Here is a 19,878-nt window from a genome sequence, read left to right as displayed (position 1 = left end):
ACACTTACACAAAGCTTTCAGCCACAGCCTTCATCAGTAAGTAGTAATCTGTCTTTTCCAACATTGTTGGTATTCCTACTGGAGTTTCCATTGTTTCAAGGACACTGATGCTTTTCTGTGAGTGTTTCCTTTATGATGTTTTCTGCATTTTAGCTATTTTAAAAAAAAAGAAAAAAAAAAGAAAGAAAGAAAAAAAAAAGATTTGTTGCTGGAAAACTTCTGAAGTCCAATAAAGGAGTTACAACAGCCATATATGGTTATCTGGTGGACCTTGCAGAACCAAATTCTAGGGCTGAAATGTACTGTTGACCAATGGGCATTAATCAGAATGAATACTAAATAAAAAATTAAATCCAATTTTACACAAAAAACTCAGGTTCTATCACTGTTGTTTTTCGTTCTGTTTTGCTCTTATGTTTGCTATGACTTGTTAAACAGAAATTTTCTTTCTATCTATAGAGTTACATTTGCTGTAATGTATCTTACCTGCATGTTGTTTCTTCTTTCTTCTCACTGCTGCCCCAATCATGGCAAGCAAGTCATCCTCACTGCATTTGCTTCGTATTGCATCTCTGAAACAACAGTTAAAACACCCGTTAAACAGTACCAGGCCAACACCACACAGTGAAATGTTGGTACACTAAAAAGGAAGAAAAACTTTGCAGAAATCTTCAACAGTAATCTTGTAGTCTGCAGTAGGCAACAGCAGGATAACAAACCCACTGGACAAAAATGGGAAAGTCATGATAGAAGTTACTTTTATTTTTATAAATAAACAGGTATCTTACACAAATGCTCAAGAGTATACATAGGATCTCGGGCTGAAGAGGTGGAGCAGAAACTGACATTAGTTTTGTTGAAGAGGGAGTAGTGGAACACAGCACAATTTCTTGCAAAATGAAGCCAAATTTATTGATAAACTGTTAATTAATTGCGAAGCTCACTAATGTGACCATTTTACAACAGATACTTACTGCTTGGAGTATATGTGACTTTTCAGGCTTGCCTGATAGATCTGTTGCAAAAACACTTTGGGTTCCCCACCAGATAACATTATGCAAGTCCCTCCCTCAATATTTCAGTGACACAACGTTTTGGCATCTTCAGGTGATGGTGATTTCCACCATCACTGCTGCAAGATGGAACTGGCAATTTCCACATGACAGCTTTGAAATTTATCATGTGGATGACTATGACCATCATATTTAGAATTCAGAGGATTTCATAGAATACCTGAAAATGCTTAAACTAGAACTTTCAGATCTTTTAGTTAGCTCAAATGTTATATCATTACTTACAAAAGTGCCCTGCAGCCCTCATTAGAGGTTATTAGCAGCAAGTTTGAGAAAGAAATTGTGGTGCTGTTTAAAAATGTGCATACCTCATCCTATTTCTTATGTAACACCAACTACTTTAATCAAGTGGACAGTGTTCCCATGGGAGATCCTCTATTTCCCTTAGTAAATATCAAACATTCCTCCTTCTGGCAGAATGCTGAAGAGACATTTGTGGTGTGGCCCACATAATACAGACACTACCTATGTTCCTGCAGCATTTGCACTCGGTCCATCTAAATATTCAGTTCACTGTGGAAGTACAAAAAGATAGCAGCTTACCATTCCTGGATGTCACGGTTAGAAGAAAAGCTGACAGAACATTGGGGCTTAGTCTCTACTGCAAACTGATACACGCAGAGTTATATTTGCGGTCCAAAAGTTGCCGTCACCCTGCACAATGTGGTGGTGTCTTACACTCCCTGGCACATAGAGCACACGTGATCTCAGATACCGACAGTCTGCCTGGTGAACTGTAACACCTAAGAACAGTGTTCCAGCAGAATGTTTATTCTTGTAAACAGATTTGCAATGTGTTCTGAGCAAAGCAAGTTCAGTGTAGGGATGTAAATGAAGTTACTTAGACAAGCACTGCAAATGGCTTTCCTACCATATTTCAGCGGCATGTTTTCAAAAATAGAAAGAATCACTAAGAGAAACAGAATCAAGTGTGTTTTTTGTCTACCAGCAAAACTAAGGAATTGTTTGTGTTCAGTTAAAGACAATCTTGACCTTAGAAAACACAGATCATATATAAGATCTGATGCCATTATGGGAAATCTTATATAGGGCAGACACCTCACATTGTGCAAGAACACTGTGTTCAACAGAGCTGACAAAAATCCCACCCAGTAAATTAGTGGTAGCAGAGCACTGCCTGAATACAGGGCACCACATGTTTCCCAAGAGGACTGAAATTTTATTCTCAGGATCATCACTCTAGGATTGTGTTTTTAAGAATGAGGCATGTATCCATACGGTGGGCAATCTTACCAACAGGAATATGGAATTTTGACTAAGCACTGCCCAGAATCCAGCACTGACTGCCATGAAATTAAAACAGTAGAAACCAGATCCTCCGATGTATGACCTGATGCAGCACCTTGCAGAGAGTTAATTCAGCGTTTAACCACACGAGTGTCCAGAAGTGCAGTCATTGCCCACAACACATAAGCAGAAGGCTACTATGAATGGCATTTCCATCCAACTGGGAGTGCCTTCATACTCCTGCTTCTAGCCTGACAAATTTCAATTCTGCTGTGCAGATATCACCAGTCACATCTTGCAGCAGTGATGACAGGACCCACCACTACCTGAAGATGACGAACAGTTGTGTTGGTGAAATATTGTGAGGCTTGCACAAAGTTATTCAGTGGAAAATCTGAGAAGATTCGTATACATTATTTTTCTGTGACGCAGGTAATGTGCAGCCAAATGTGATAATTTTCTGCATTTGCCTTTTTGTACATTTCAAAATACCCCAAAAATTGGCGAGAAACACTGAACATATGACATAACCAGATGACATACCCCACAGCATGTGCAGCAGTCGGGCTTGAGTGTAAAGGAATGATTGAGCAGTGCAATACTTTCATTTGAGCAAACAGAGCAAATTTCGAAAACATTTTGTAAATATGATCTGTTGTAAATGTAGATGTTACAAAATTATTGTCCCTGCTGTAATCAAGCAAAAGCAGTTCTGATTTTGTGTTTTTTGCTTCTGTCCTCTTTTTGTTTACAGACATTAGTTAGTAAAGAAAACATAGGTCATTTAATGGCAATGATGCTATTCTGAAGTTTATACTCATCTACTTTTTATGCAATACGGTAGGTTTTGATTTGTACTGTACTTTGCAAGAAATCAAGGAAACTGCAAGATCGGTAAATAAAATAATAAACTTCAATATAAATACATAATTGTTAAACACAATGAAAAAATACTGCCTGCCAGATGCAAGACTCAAATCCTGAACGCCATCACTAAAGTCGCACATGTGTGTCCGTAGCCACAATGATATGAATACTTGACTTGGGTTGGGATGATCAAGTGTGACAGACCGAGAGGCTCTACCACTGCAAGCATGACAAGGTACATCATCTGGTGACATTTATCATTCACTTTTGACACATTTCCCAACATTTGTATCATATCCAACATTTGTGATCCCATGTGTCTTGTATTAAATTACTTGTCTTAGGGTCATCTACAGTGCTTTGGAGGTTTTTAAATGTTAATACGCATCACCCTGTCTGTCTGTGTGTGTGTGTGTGTGTGTGTGTGTGTGTGTGTGTGTGTGTGTGTGTGTGTGTGTGTGTTTATATATATGAAACAAATACTAACAAAGAGATAGAGGGCCTGGCCAGTACTTACCTCAGCTCAGTACAGCCGATACATACACAAAACAGAACAGAAAATTGACGTATCCTAGCTTTCGGAACTTCGTTCCTTCATCAGGGAGGAGAGAGGGGAAAAAAGGGGAAGAAGGGAAAGTGGATTCAGGTTTTGCATCGGGGTCGGTTACAGGGGTAGGAACCGCTGGGTAGAGAAGGTGGTCTGGGAATATTGTAGGGTTTGACAAGGATGATACGGAGGTTAGGGGGTTGGCAAAAGGCAACTCTGGGTGGTGTGGGGAGAATATTGTCAAGGGATGATCTCATTTCAGGGCTTGACTTGAGAAAGTCATATCCCTGGCGGAGTAATTAGTTGATGTATTCGAGGCCAGGATAATACTGGGTGACAAGGGGGATGCTTCTGTGTGGTCTGGGGGTAGTACCATTGTTGTTGGGTGGGGAGGAATGTATTGCTTGGGAGATCTGTTTGTGGACAAGGTCTGCAGGATAGTTGTGGGAGAGGAAAGCACTGATATATAATATAATACAGGGAAACATTCCAAATGGGAAAAATATATCTAAAAACAAAGATGATGTAACTTACCAAACGAAAGCATTGGTATGTTGATAGACACACAAACAAACACACACACAAAATTCAAGCTTTCGCAACCCACAGTTGCTTCATCAGCAAAGAGGGAAGGAGAGGGAAAGACGAAAGGATGTGGGTTTTAAGGGAGAGGGTAAGGAGTCATTCCAATCCTGGGAGTGGAAGGACTTACCTTAGGGGGGAAAAAGGACAGGTATACACTCGCACACACACACACATATATCCATCCGCACATATACAGACACAAGCAGGGTATATGTGTGGATGGATATATGTGTGTGTGTGTGTGTGTGTGTGTGTGTGTGTGTGGCATACTGATCTGATCTGAACTATGCAGCCTTAAAATGGAAGTTTTTTGATCACTCCTTATTTTGCTCCCTGCCACCTTGGCAATATGTACCGCAAATCATCAGACAGACGACCTTCCTGCATGCTTCATGTTGTGTCTAGACAAGACAGCCTAGACACAATGAGAGGAAGCCGAAAGGCATGCTCTAAGTTAAAAAAGGAGGGCGTGAGGTCTGAAACAGGATACGTAATGAATGCTATAAAGAAAAGTACGTAGCTTCTGGAATACTTAACTTTAATCCATCCTTTTGGTACATCTGGAGATTGTGGTGATACAAGTGAGACTCTTTATATACATGCAATGTTACTAATGGCGCCTTGCTAGGTCGTAGCCATTGACTTAGCTGAAGGCTATTCTAACTATCGGCTCAGCTAATGAGCAATGCTTCGTCCATGTAGTCGCTAGCAAAGTCGTCCGTACAACTGGGGTGAGTGCTAGTCCGTATCTCGAGACCTGCCTTGTGGTGGCGCTCGGTCTGCAATCACACAGTGGCGACACGCGGGTCCGACATGTACTAATGGACCCTGGCCAATTTAAAGCTACCACCTAGCAAGTGTGGTGTCTGGCGGTGACACCACATTCCTCCCCTGCAAATCGGCGAATGGTCGTGTTATAAGGCTTCCGCCCGCCGTGGGGAGAACCCCATGTTGACGTATGCGATGAGGTGGGGAGCCTAACAACAGGCGAGGCTGTGCCACCCGCACGCGGCCATTCGGTCCAAGGGGAGCTAGGAAACACCTGAAAACCTAGTCCAGGGTGCACGTCAACATGCGGTGTATGTGCCCGTAAAGAGACAGGAGGGGCCGAAGGGTCGACCTCCATTGCGTCGGGGTACCCGACGCGCGAAGACGCCATGTGGTCCGGAGCGGGCAAGAGTTCCATGGCGGAGGACAGCTGGTCACGGGAAGCGATCGGCGGTGTGTGACCCAGGGAGGCGCTTGGTGGCTGCAGCGAAGCGTCCACTGCGGGCGGCACCAGCTGGACAGGCGGCGGCGGCGGAGGCGGCAGCGGCGCGTCGCCATGGGGCAAAATGGAAGGCATCGTTGGTAACACCTGGGGATGAGGCGAGCCAGTAGATGGGTCCCCAGGGCGCTGACCGGATGGCACCGTCGCTGAAAGCAGACGGGGAGCGGCAGAACCCGTGCGACGACAGAGGCGCAGCTGATTGAGATGCCGACGCACCTCACCAGAGGCCCCCAAAACCAAATACATCACGCGGCCGAGGCAGCGAAGAATGTGCACTGCGAGCCAACGCCATGAACCTCGATAGTTGCGATAAAATACAACGTCGCCTGGAGCAAAAGCAGAAGTCTGCCGCTGCACAGGAACCTGATGCGGCGGGTGCAGCAAAGACATCAAGGTTCGATGAGGACGACTGTGGAGCAACTCAGCTGGCGAGCGACCATCTCGGGGCTGAGAGCGATACAAAGACAAAAAGAGCAACAACGCGTCCTCCCGAGAATGCGACTCTTTCAACTTCAACATCTGTGACTTGAAAGTCCGGACCAATCGTTCAGCGGCACCGTTTGACTGAGGCGAAAACGGCGCGGATGTCAGATGTTGAATACCATTGGCCTGGCAGAATGACTGAAATTCTGCGGACATGAATTGTGGGCCATTGTCGGAAACAATAGTCTGCGGAAGACCTTCAATGCAAAAGATGCAGACAACGCTTGGATGGTGGCAGTTGATGTCGTGGAAGACATCCGGACAACAAAAGGAAAATTACTGAAGGCATCTACCAGAACAAACCACCGAGCATACCAGAATGGACCAGCAAAATCGATGTGCAAGCGTTGCCAAGGGGAAGTGGCTTTTGGCCATGCAAAGACTTTCCGCGGCAGTGCGGATTGTTCTTTGGCACACGCCATGCAAGAAGAACACATATTCGTAATCGCAGCATCGATTCCGAACCAAGTACAGTGCTGACGAGGAAGTTGTTTCGTTTGCACTATACCCCAATGTCCTTGGTGAAGTAGCCGTAAAACAGAGGACTGTAACGAACGTGGGACCACGATTCTGGACTGATCATTATCAGAACGCAACAACAAAACACCGCGTCGAACAAAAAGTCTCTCCTTGTGAGCAAAAAATCAGCAAACCAACGGATCCTCGATCCGAGACTTTGACAAAGGCCATTGCGTAGCAACAAAATGCAAAACGGTAGCAAGGACCGGGTCAGCAGCTGTGGCTGTAGCTACACGACGAAAATCAATCGGAAACGAGTCGACCACGTCATCGGTTTCCGAATCAATGAACATGCAAGCAAGTTCAGAAGAATCGAATGCTTTATCCTCAGCAACAGGCAAACGGGACAACGCATCGGCGTTTCCGTGCTTAGCAGTGGACCGATACAAGATATCGTAGCGGTACTGCGAGAGGAAAATAGACCAGCGAATGAATTTCTGCGCTGTACGCGGAGGTACAGGCTTGTTCGGATGAAAAAGCGACATCAAAGGTTTGTGGTGTGTGATGATGGTAAAGTGACGACCATACAAGAAATCATGGAACTTAGTAACACCAAACACGAGAGCCAAAGCTTCTTTCTCTATCTGTGAATAATTTCTTTGCGCAGACGAGAGCAATTTGGATGCAAAGGCAATAGGGCGATCATGCGACCCATCTTTGTGCGCAAGCACAGCACCGATCCCGAAATCCGATGCATCTACCATCAACAAAAGGGGTTTCTGGGGATTGAATGGCGTAAGGCAAGTATTAGAAAGCAACGCCGATCTCAACTGGCGAAAGGCGCGTTCGCATTCCGTCGTCCAGACGAACGGAACACCCTTACGGCGTAAGCTATGAATCGTAGCTGAAATGGAAGAGGCATTGCGCAGAAAGCGATGATAATAGTTAATTTTACCCAACACACTCTGTAGCTGCTTCAAATTCTGCGGCGAAGGCAAGTCTTGTATGGCACGGAGGTGCTCTGGACTCGGATGTATGCCTTGGGCATTGATGACATGTCCCAGGTATGGTAAGTCACGAGCAAAAAACACACATTTGTCCTTCCGCAAGCGAAGACCATTTTGTCGCAATACCTGAAATAATGTTCGTAGGTGTGCTAAATGCTCGTCTGCTGTCTTTCCGGAGATCACAATATCGTCCAGATAGTTCGCAGCAGTTGGGACTGATGCACAAACAGTTTGTAAATATTGCTGAAACAATGCAGGGGCGGATGCACACCCGAATGGCAGTCTTTTGAATCGGTACAAACCAAGATGCGTGTTAACCACCAAGACGCGCTGGGATTCTTCGTCCACTGGTATTTGGAAGTACGCATCTGTGACGTCCAACTTTGAAAAATATTTACCCGGGCACAGTTTGTCAAAAAGATCTTCCAGGCGGGGTAATGGAAAAGTTGCAAACACTAGTTGTGGATTCACAGTGGCCTTGAAGTCCACACAAAGTCTCAGTTTTCCGGAAGGTTTGGGCAAAATTACTAATGGTGAGGCCCAGAGAGAAGCCTGCACACGTTCAATTACACCTTGTGATTCTAAATCGTGTAATGTTCTTGCAACCTCATCACGCAATGCGTGAGGAACATTGCACGCTCTGAAAAATTTCGGTTGCCCGTTGACTTTCAGTTCCAAATGTGCTTCATAGTTTTTAGCGCAACCTAAGCCCGGCGCAAAAATGTCTGCAAATTCTTCACACAGACGAGAAACACTGTCTGAAGGCACAGTCTGATTCACTGATAGGACCTGATTTACTATAGACATGTTAAACAACTGAAATAAATCTAAACCAAACAAGTTCACTGCAGTAGAAGAACGAAGAACGTAAAATGAGACAAGTTTTGTTTGTCCCTTGTATGTTGCAAGAAGGCTGCACTGTCCTAACACAGGGGATATTCTGACCTGAATAACTATTTAACTTAACATTTGCGGCACGCAACGGAGGTTTGCCCAGTTGTTTGTACGTGTCGTGATTGAGCAACGAAACTGCAGCTCCGGTATTGAGCTGGAATGGTATGACCATTCCATTAAAATCCAAATCTACGAAAAGTTTATTGTCCTGCTGACGACAAGAGCAACTGTCTCGTGCAATTTGAACTGATACAGGTACAGCATCACTTGCTAATTGACGTGATTTCCGGCGACATCGACGCACGCTTTGTGTGGGACGAACACTGTCACTGTTTGAGAAAGTGGCACTGGACAGGGTGTAATTCACTACATGAATGTCCATGGGCGAAGGTCCATGAGCCTGAGTGTCCTTGGTTCGATTCCGGCGCGAAGCAAAAGGCCTGGAATGGTTGTGATTGTCTGATCTGAGCTTTTTCTGGCAAACACTTTGAACATGTCCTTTCTTATTACAGAAAAAGCAAATAGCTTGGCGTGACGGGCGATTTTCACGCGAATGTCTAGTAGCACACCGTGGGCATGATTTTACTGCAGTTGTATGCTGTCGCGGCACACCTGGTTTAGAGCGTAGTGGCAGCTGCGTGGACGTGCGCGAGGGCAGTTTACCGGGCCGTGCAGCGCGCCCGGCGGGCTGGTTAATGTTACACACGGCTGGCGAAGTTGCAAATGATTCCTGAGCAAAGTGAAGTGTGTCTTGTCTATCTAATATGTCTATCACTTGCTGAAGGGAGGGATTAACTAGTTTCAAAATCTGTTCCCATATACGAACATCAGAAACGTTCTGTGCAATTGCATCACGGACCATTGTATCTGAATAAGGGAGTCCACATTCACACTCAAAAGCACAATCCCTTGTAAGGCCTTGCAATGTTGCAACCCACTCATTATTAGTTTGACCGGCCGTACGTTTTGTACGAAAGAACGTATACCTTTTTGCAACTACATTAACTGTTTCCTTGAAATAGGCATCTAAAGCAGACAAAAGTTCTTCGTAGGACAGAGTTGCTACGTCGCATTGGGGAAATAATTTCACTATCACACGGTACGTTTGCTGCCGCTCGTTACCTTGAATTCTGTAGGCGGCGAGATGAAATCCAAACTGGCGTGACCACTCCGTCCATGTTTCCTTAGCTGGGTCAAACGGCCTAAAAGGCGGTGCAACTGCGAGTTGTGGCTGCGGTAGTAGTAGAGCGGTGGCTGCCGCATCGTTGTGCAGTTCACGTTGACCCTGGACGAGCCGTCCAAGGGCATCCAATAACGCCTGCGTCTGCTGATTCTGCAAGTGATAAAATTCTGACAGTACATCTGGCGAAGCCATGACACAAGTAAATGTAAGCAATTTGAAAGAACAAGACCCTTTCCATTGACTTGTCGCCAAAAATTGTTGTGTCTAGACAAGACAGCCTAGACACAATGAGAGGAAGCCGAAAGGCACGTGCTAAGTTAAAAAAGGAGGGCGTGAGGTCTGAAACAGGATACGTAATGATTGCTTGTGTGTTGTGCCTGGTGCAACTTTGTTTTCTTTATGGTAAATAGTGATCTATCTTTCCCTGCACACACACAGAGAAAAAAAACTGCCAAGTCCAGCAGCTAGGGGCAAGCTGCTGGAGTTGGCAGTCATATGTGTGTGACATGTGCTTGCCTGTGTGTATGAATGTGTGTGTTTCTCTGTATCTCTTTTGCTGATGAAGGCTGTGGCTGAAAGCTTTGTGTAAGTGCCTTTTTAATTGTGCCTGTCTACAATGTAACATGTCTCCTTTACAGTAAGCAGCAATCTATGTTTTCCTGTATTTTTCATTTACACAGATGTAATTAACAAATCAGAGTCTATTTATTCCAGAGAAGTGACAGTTTGTTCATGACAGTTCAGCACAAATCTGATTTTTTATATACAGCAAGGCTACCTATAAATTATTCTGTGTGCCAGTGTTCATGCTGACTATAGGGATTCACACTGATCATGTGTAATTTGACACCTGGTCCTGTAAAGTTACTTCTGCTCAACGTGAAAAATTCTCCAATTCCCATTTTGTAATTAACCTTAACATATCAAATAATGCACCCTTCGATATAACTGCTTATTGTCCACTTCCCATCACTCTATTCCCAATGTCAACCCAGCTGACCTCTACTTCTAATCCAAAAACCATGGTTGACTCAATGTTTGCTATTGCAAGCTATTGCTATTGCAACACAAAAGTGCCAGAGGCACCAGTAATGATATACAATTAAAAATACTAGAAAGTAAGGCACACCGGTTAGTACATGCTAAGACAAACACTACAAGTGTCTAAGACACTGCGCTCTCACACAACAAGTACGAGGTCTGAATACATTCCAGTTATGATACACTAAACTGTTTCATTCACAGTGGCTATATACATACTCTCTCCCCAATAAACAGAATAGTTATAACTCAATTGTTCACAAGTGTATATTATGACTCTTGCCACAGCCACGCAGTCAGTATGCCACAGGCGTGCCATAGAAAGCGATCAGGTTCAATTCCTTGTAGAGCCGGGAAATTCTGCTCGGTGGACAGACTGGAATAGGGTACACTCTGCTTGTAGTTCCAGCTGAGGAGATACTCAAGTGAGAAGTAGTGTCTTCAACTTCTGGAAGTTGATAACAGCCTGGAGAGTTGTATACTGACCCCCTAACTCTCCATAGATTTATAGTAGAGGACATCTCTCGAAGAGCATTGCGTGGTCTTCTGGGCCCAATGCAGAGTTCCATTATCTATGTATATTGTATATCACCACTTGTACACACTCATCAGCACAGTATCATATTGTCTCTTCACGTGGCAAATTTTTATTCCCTTGTTTCCAGATCAAGACTTTTCCTCTTCCTCTTTTTTTTTTTTTTTTTTTTTTTTTTTTTTTTTTTTTTTTTTTTTTTTTTTTTTTTTTTTACTTGTACCACACATATTCCACACGGTTTATGCTCACTCCTTCAATGATACTTCCCATCCTCCTCTAGTGTGCGAGTTGTCCCTGCTTTCCTGCGTGTTTCTTGGTTTAAACACCCTTGTTTCAAAAGAGAGTGACAGCTTAGATACAGTCTTGTCAACATTTTGTAATTTTATTTAGCAATTATTGTTTGAGCCTTATAGGCGAATGTCACAAGATATTGTCAACCACTGGATTCACTAGATTGGAATGGGGTTCATGGTAACTTATCAATTCATTTTTTAAGTTGCTGTTATCTTTTTCATCCTATCTTGGACTAGCTTTTCCATACTCCCACTCTATTTTACGTAGCCAAACAGTTATCTGCCCTTGCAAACTTGCTCCTTTACTACCAAGTTAACTAATACTGGGCAGCCTAACAGAAGTTCCAATATCCAGTCTTTCACCACAATTCACCTACACACACTTTTCACTCATTGATTTTCTTTTTTCAATGTCATAAATATTTTGCTTTCACAGACTGCTGTGCTTTGAACATAAAATTGTAGGAACATCTGCCTCACATGTCACTTTTTTTTTTTTTTTATTAAAGAATATGTTCCTTGCTTATTCCTATTTGCTTCTGATACATTTCCATTCTCACTTTTATTTTCTTTTGATCCATTTCTTTTTTCTTTGATAGACAAGTCAAACAACAATGGCAATATGTTGCAGCCCCCTGTGTTTCACCCTACTTACTACGAACTTACTTTTCTTAGCTTCCAATTTTATTAGTCATTTGGTTTTTAAGATACTTAAATTAATTGTTTGACCCTGTATTTTTATATCTTATTTTACCTTCGGTTGATAAAGGATTTCTGGTATGCTCACAAAGAGAGAGCTGATTTTCCCACCCCTCACCCCCCTTACCTTGTCCGGAAACAAACTTTTCGCCAAGTATCTTGCAGTTTTTTTCCTATTATTAATCTCTTTGTCTAGTCATCAAGTTAAAAGTGTCAGTTGTTGGTCCCATTGTCTAATAATTTGTACATTTATACACATGAAGTTCCAATTTTTATTTGGAACATATAGACTCTGATAATCATGAATCACAGTTCAAATGGCTCTGGGCACTATGGGACTTAACATTTGAGCCAAGGCAGGATTCAAACCTGCGACCGTAGCAGTCGCGCAGTTCTGGACTGAAGCGCCTAGAACCGCTCGGCAACGGTGGCTGGCGAATCATAGTTACCATCACACAGACAGAAATACTGTGTTAACTTTAATACAACATAGGGACATAGCTAAAAATGTCTTTACATAATTTCCAGTTCTGATTACTTTCCTTTAATTTAATCTAACAAATAGGTTAGTGTAACATGATGTTGACAGAGGCAAATTATATATACTCACAAATTATTTAGCTAGAGGTATCTGGTTTGTATGTCTGGGAGGGAGGAGGGTGCAAGCTGAAAACTTCAAGAAAAGATTACTCATTTCATACCTGCTGGATTTAACTGCAGTTTATCTCTTCCATATACCAACCACATACCTAATGTGCATGGCAAACAGTTTGAAAGTATTATTCTATACTCAGCATTTGGAACTATCAGTTCCTTCATGAGAGAGGAAGAGGGATAAGTTTCTGAAGGTCTGAAAGGTCACTCGGACTCCACAACTAATGTGAGGACAAGAGGAACAAATGTGTCTATAAGAAGTTTTGGAATTTCACCTCCTGAAGGTAAAATACTGATCAGTCTGTCAGTCTTCTAGTAATTTTATGGTTTCCTCACATGAATTTTCACTTGGACATGATTATTCTATGTTTCATCACTCACCTGAGAGATATCTCTGAATTCCCAAAGAGACACACCTTCAAATTGCCATCAGCTGTTATCGGTAAACGGTTGCACGTGCCACAGAAGTGTTCACTCATTGAGGTAATAAATCCCACACGTCCCTTGAAGCCCGGGACATGGTATGCCTGCAAAAAGAAATTGTAAGAAAATAGGTACTGCTGTTGTGAAAATACTATAAATGTGTTGCTCACCAAGTGGAGGAAGGAGAAAATGTGCATTAAGGGGAGTTTGAACGCCCTATCCTGACAATGTTACATTTAGTGACTTAACTTCCCCGTACTTCAGGAACAACTGTAGCCATTGACAAGAAACTTTTACAGGACATTAAACTATATGTTCTGAGTCTTACAATAATTGCATTTCAGCCACTGCTTTTGGAAATACAATTTTTTAATTACACAGTTAAAATTTTGTGTACCTTTTTGTATGTTATTCTAAATAATTTTATTTATACATAACATTATGTTTTTCTTTTAGTTCAGAAGACTCAGGATACATATGTCATTACTCCCTGAAAATTTGAATTCGCTACTTGCCGTAGTTTCTGAGATTTAGGGAAAAATGCAAGAGAAAATGTAAATTTTCAGGAAGAGTTTTTAAAGTTTCAATAGACTGTAACTCAATATATGCTTAACATTTTATTTTTAGTCACTCAGAAGCACCCTGCACCATACTGTATATCATCCTCTTGATCTTTTTTAAGTTTTTTTTTGTTTTCTTCTTTCTGGACTCCGTAGTGGCCAACTGTGCTGCATACTCTGCTTTACCAGTGCAAACCTTGTCCATCCCTTCAAATTCTCTGATGCAGTTTGCTCCAGAATTAATTCCCATATGTTGTAGCACTTTCACGCTACCAATGTTGCCATCATTAAAAGCAATAACAGCATGACTGACCCCCACTTTAGTGTCTTCATTACAAGAAAAACATTTTTTGGTCTACATCTACATCTACATCCATACTCCTCAAGCCACCTGATGGTGTAGGCTACCTTGAGTACCTCTATTGGTCCTCCCTTCTATTCCAGTCTCGTATTGTTCGTGGAAAGAAGGATTGTCGGTATGCCTCTGTGCGGGCTCTAATCTCTCTCATTTTATCCTCATGGTCTCTTCGTGAGATATACGTAGGAGGGAGAAATATACTGCTTGACTCCTCAGTGAAGGTATGTTCTCGAAACTTCAACAAAAGCCCATACCGAGCTACTGAGCGTCTCTCCCGCAGAGTCTTCCACTGGAGTTTATCTAACATCTCCGTAATGCTTTCATGATTACTAAATGATCCTATAACGAAGCATGCTGCTCTCTGTTGGATCTTCTCTATCTCTTCTATCAACCCTATCTGGTACAGATCCCACACTGCTGAGCAGTATTCAAACATTGGGGGAACAAGTGTACTGTAACCTAATTCCTTTGTTTTTGGATTGCATTTCCTTAGGATTCTTCCAATGAATCTCAGTCTGGCATCTGATTTACCGATGATCAACTTTATATGATCATTCCATTTTAAATCACTCCTAATGCATACTCCCAGATAATTTATGGAATTAACTGCTTCCAATTGCTGACCTGCTATATTGTAGCTAAATGATATGGGATCTTTCTTTCTATGTATTCGCAGCACATTACACTTGTCTACATTGAGATTCAATTGCCATTCCCTGCACCATGCATCAATTCGCTGCAGATCATCCTGCATTTCAGTGCAATTTTCCATTGTTGCAACCTCTCGATATACCACAGCATCATCCGCAAAAAGCCTCAGTGAACTTCTGATGTCATTCACAAGGTCATTTATGTGTATTGTGAATAGCAACGGTCCTACGACACTCCCCTGCAGCACACCTGAAATCACTCTTACTTCGGAAGACTTCTCTCCATTGAGAATGACAGGCTGCGTTCTGTTATCTAGCAACTCTTCAATCCAATCACATAATTGGTCTGATAGCCCATATGCTCTCACTTTGTTCATTAAATGATTGCGGGGAACTGTATCGAACACCTTGCGGAAGTCAAGAAACACAGCATCTACCTGGGAACCCGTGTCTATGGCCCTCTGAGTCTCGTGGACGAATAGTGCGAGCTGGGTTTCACACGATCGTCTTTTTCGAAACCCATGCTGATTCCTACAGAGTAGATTTCTAGTTTACAGAAAAATCATAATACTCGAACATAATACATGTTCTAAAATTCTACAACTGATCGACATTAGAGATATAGGTCTATAGTTCTGCACATCTGTTCGACGTCCCTTCTTGAAAACGGGGATGACCTGTGCCCTTTTCCAATTCTTTGGAACGCTACGCTCTTGTAGAGACCTACGGTACACTGCTGCAAGAAGGGGGGTAAGTTCCTTCGCATACTCTGTGTAAAATTGAACTGGTATCCCATCAGGTCAGCGGCCTTCCCTCTTTTGAGTGATTTTAATTGTTTCTCTATCCCTCTGTCATCTATTTCAATATCTACCATTTTGTCATCTGTGCGACAATCTAGAGAAGGAACTACAGTGCAATCTTCCTCTGTGAAACAGCTTTGGAAAAAGACATTTAGTATTTCGGCCTTCAGTCCATCAGCCTCTGTTTCAGTACCTTTTTGGTCACAGAGTGTCTGGACATTTTGTTTTGATCCACCTACCGCTTTGACATAAGAGCAAAATTTCTTAGGATTTTCTGCCAAGTCAGTACATAGAACTTTACTTTCGAATTCATTTAACGCCTCTCGCATGGCCCTCCTCACATTACATTTCACTTCACGTAATTTTTGTTTGTCTGCAAGGTGTTGGCTACGTTTATGTTTGCTGTGAAGTTCCCTTTGCTTCCACAGCAGTTTTCTAACTCGGTTGTTGTACCACGCTGGCTCTTTTCCATCTCTTACGATCTTGCTTGGCACATACTCATCTAACGCATATTGTACGATGGTTTTGAACTTTGTCCACTGATCCTCAACACTATCTGTACTTAAAACAAAACTTTTGTGTTGAGGCGTTAGGTACTCTGATATCTGATTTTTGTCACTTTTGCTAACCAGAAAAATCTTCGTACCTTTTTTTAATATTTCTATTTACGGCTGAAATCATTGCTGCAGTAACCGCTTTATGATCGCTGATTCCCTGTTCTGCGTTAATTGTTTCAAATAGTTCGGGTCTGTTTGTCACTAGAAGGTCTAATACGTTATCGCCACGAGTCAGTTCTCTGTTTAACTGCTCAAGGTAGTTTTCAGATAAAGCTCTTAAAAAATTTCACTGGATTCTTTGTCCCTGCCACCCATTATGAAAGTTTGAGTCTCCCAGTCTATATCCGGCAAATTAAAATCTCCACCCAGAACTATAACTTGGTGGGCAAATCTACTCGAAATATTTTCCAAATTATCCTTCAGGTGCTCAGCCACAACAGCTGCTGAGCCAGGGGGCCTATAGAGACATCCAATTACCATGTCTGAGCCTGCTTTAACCGTGACCTTCACCCAAATTATTTCACATTTCGGATCTCCATCAATTTCCTTCGATACTATTGCACTTCTTATCGCATTAAACATGCCTCCCCCTTCACTGTCCAGCCTGTCTCTGCAGTATACATTCCAATCTGAGTATAGAATTTCATTACTGTTTACATCTGGTTTCAGCCTACTTTCTGTCCCTAGTACTATGTGGGCATTGTGACCATTTATTAATGAGAGCAGTTCTGGGACCTTTCTATAGACGCTCCTGCAGTTTACTATTAGCACATTAATATTGTTATTCCCTGCTGCATTTTGTCTACTCCTACCTTGCCGCATCTCAGGAGGTGTCTTGTCGGGCCTAGGGAGGGAGTTCTCTAACTTAAAAAACCCACATGTGCACTCCACACATACTCCGCTACCCTTGTAGCCGCTTCCTGCATGTAGTGCACGCGTGACCTATTCAGGGGGACCCTACATTTCTGCACCCGATAGCGGAGGTCGAGAAATTTGCACCCCAGATCTCCGCAGAATCGTCTGAGCCCCTGGTTTAAGCCTTCCACTCGGCTCCAAACCAGAGGACCACTATCAGTTCTGGGAACGATACAACAAGTAGCTAGCTCAGATTCCACCCCGCGAGGCGTTCCGCCTACACCAACTCCGCTAACTGCCTGTACGAACTGAGGATGACCTCTGAACCCATACGGCAGGAGTCATTGGTGCCGACATGAGCAACAGTTTGCAGTCGGGTGCACCCAGTGCTCTCTATCACTGCCAGCACGGCCTCCTCCACATCTCAGATGAGACCCCCGGCAAGCAGACAGAGTGAACACTGACCTTCTTCCCCGACCTTTCCGCTATTTCCCTAAGGGGCTCCATCACCCGCCTAACGTTGGAGCTCCCAATAACTAATATACCCCTCCCCCCATGTGCCTGCTCGGACCTGAGTGGCCACATGTCCACTCACAGGCAGAACAGGCGATGCCACACGGCCAGCCTCCACACTGACCCTCCGCCTCATGCACCGCGAATGCCGCTGAACCCGCCACTCCCCTTGGGAAGAGGGTGGCCCAACCGTGCCCGGTAGCCGCAAAGATGTCTTGACAGCAGGGTCAGTGGGTGAAGCATGTAATGTAACACCTGGGGTGTACCATGCAACGCACCAGACTCCCCACTGCCGCTACACTCTGAGGCAGCAGCCTGAAGATGGCTAACCGCGGCTTCAACACATTCAGCTGTTTGCGAACGGTGGCCAGCTCCTCCTGTGTCCGTACACAGCAGTCACACATCCTATCCATCATAAGAAATCAATTTACTGTAGAGAGTTAATCAACTTATAACTAGACTGCTAATTCACTAAAGGCGGCTGATAGTTGACTAAACTGTGGTTACTAGACACTTCCTGTAGAAAACAATGAAAATAGCACTACCTGTCTCTGGACTGTATTGAAAACAAACACTAGCACTACTGGCACTATGGCTGACTAAACGGACTCTCTCTGACTGTATTCAAAACAAACACGAAATCTATGGAACACTATTACTAGCACCCGACAATTAAAGCTTCCTAAAAGCAAAAACACACGGAAAAGGAAGTGACAAGTAAGAAAAATAGAGTTAATACTTCAATTAGCATAGCTCGCTGCACAGCAGATGTGACGCAGATGGCAGTTACAACGACACTGACACAATAAGATTATTGAACGACTCACTGGGATTTTGAGTCTGACAATGCAGACACTTCCTCAATAATTCAGGATTGCCAGGTCTCTGTAAACAGGTTTTATGATATCCACAACTGCTGCTGGGATAGAATGTTTATGGCTGTATGACCTGTTTGAGTACTGGGCATTGCGGTAATTGCACCATGAACCAGATCTAGGAGGGCAAAGATGGTGTACTGGTTTATCATCAGCTGACAGTCTCTGGAAGAAGGTAGCCCATACTGCCTGCTTCATTTTCAACAAATCCTCAGTATTATTTCTAATGGCAATCTCATAATACTGTTGTAGTTCATCAATCATGTTGTCTGTCAGCCTGCTTCTTATGGTCTTACCACCTGAAAGTTTCTTGTCTCTCAAACTTTGTTTCAACTTCCTCAATCTGGTATCCATCCTCTTCTGGACATGAGCAACACATTCCAGTTCTGTGATAAGCTTCTCACCATAAGGCTGAGTGGCTACTACACTGTTATATGCATTTGAGTCTGCATAACCTAAGAACTTAGTGTAACACACTCCCCTTTAGTTTACAGATCGATTATAAATTTCAACAGCTGCACAGGCCTCCGTACGACTAGTTGTCCTTCATAATTTCTGTCACAGATATGCCCTTCTTCATTCCCTGATTTATACTTATAACAATGTTTGGTTAAAATCTGGAAATCTATTAGCTTTCCAGTATCAACACTGGTCACTGTAGCAACAGAATTCTTAGAACTGCAGCTGCGCTTCTACCAAGTGCCCCAAAAGCTACTGATATGACAATCATACCATCGATTATTTCAGCAGCTTCATTTGTAGCACCCTTAATTGACTCACATGCAGTGGATTTCACAGCAGCTCCAATAAATCCTGCATACTTGTCCATTTTACAAAGTGGGCGTGGCATATACATCACGACACACATTGTTTCTGCTGCAGTGTGTCCTTTGCCAATAGCTCTCAATCCATAAAACCACCTAACATTTATGTCAAAATAATTATCTTTACACTTATCAGAATTCCAAAATGAATGAGTGTATTTACAAATGGCAGAATTAATGGTAAGTTTCCTGGCTAGTCCATTTGATACCTCAATGTCTTCATGTAAACTAACTGGCCCTCCACATACATACAGCACACACATTCACATAACACCCCTGTTAGGATGTGTAAATGTATCAGAATATAACCTAACCTACCGTTTACATGAGTTTTGTTTTGAGATAACTGTGTTATCACTATGTTTTATTTTAATCTTCGAAGCACTAATGGGTGTTTCGCTAGATACTCATGAGTTTGCCAGTATTTCATTGTCTGCAACTTCACACACCACATGCTGAACACAATGTTTCTCTTTATTCAAAAATTTATTACCATGAAACCCACATTTCTTAAAAACACTTCATTTTGGAGTCATACTTTTTGAGAGATTTACCAGTCTATTCATCACTTCTCCTTGGAAAAACGTTAGCACTTTGATATACAAAGCATGTTTATACTATGAAA

The 19,878-nt window shown here is 42.8% G+C and overlaps 1 protein-coding gene across 1 annotated transcript in view; it reads right to left on the bottom strand.

The window, feature by feature from the left end:
• The window catches only part of LOC126484190 (molybdenum cofactor biosynthesis protein 1-like), a 110,764-nt gene that overhangs the window by 26,467 nt on the left and 64,419 nt on the right, over positions 1–19,878 (bottom strand). Inside the window, exons 5-6 of the mRNA XM_050107602.1 lie at positions 13,220–13,365; positions 487–572 (exon numbers count right to left, since the gene is read on the bottom strand). Coding sequence (XP_049963559.1) covers positions 487–572; positions 13,220–13,365 — 232 coding nt within the window. The remainder of the gene's footprint in view (positions 1–486; positions 573–13,219; positions 13,366–19,878) is intronic.

This window comes from Schistocerca serialis, chromosome 6, assembly GCF_023864345.2.
Source record: "Schistocerca serialis cubense isolate TAMUIC-IGC-003099 chromosome 6, iqSchSeri2.2, whole genome shotgun sequence".
Lineage (NCBI taxonomy): Eukaryota > Metazoa > Arthropoda > Insecta > Orthoptera > Acrididae > Schistocerca > Schistocerca serialis.
This window is presented reverse-complemented; position numbering and strand designations above follow the sequence as displayed.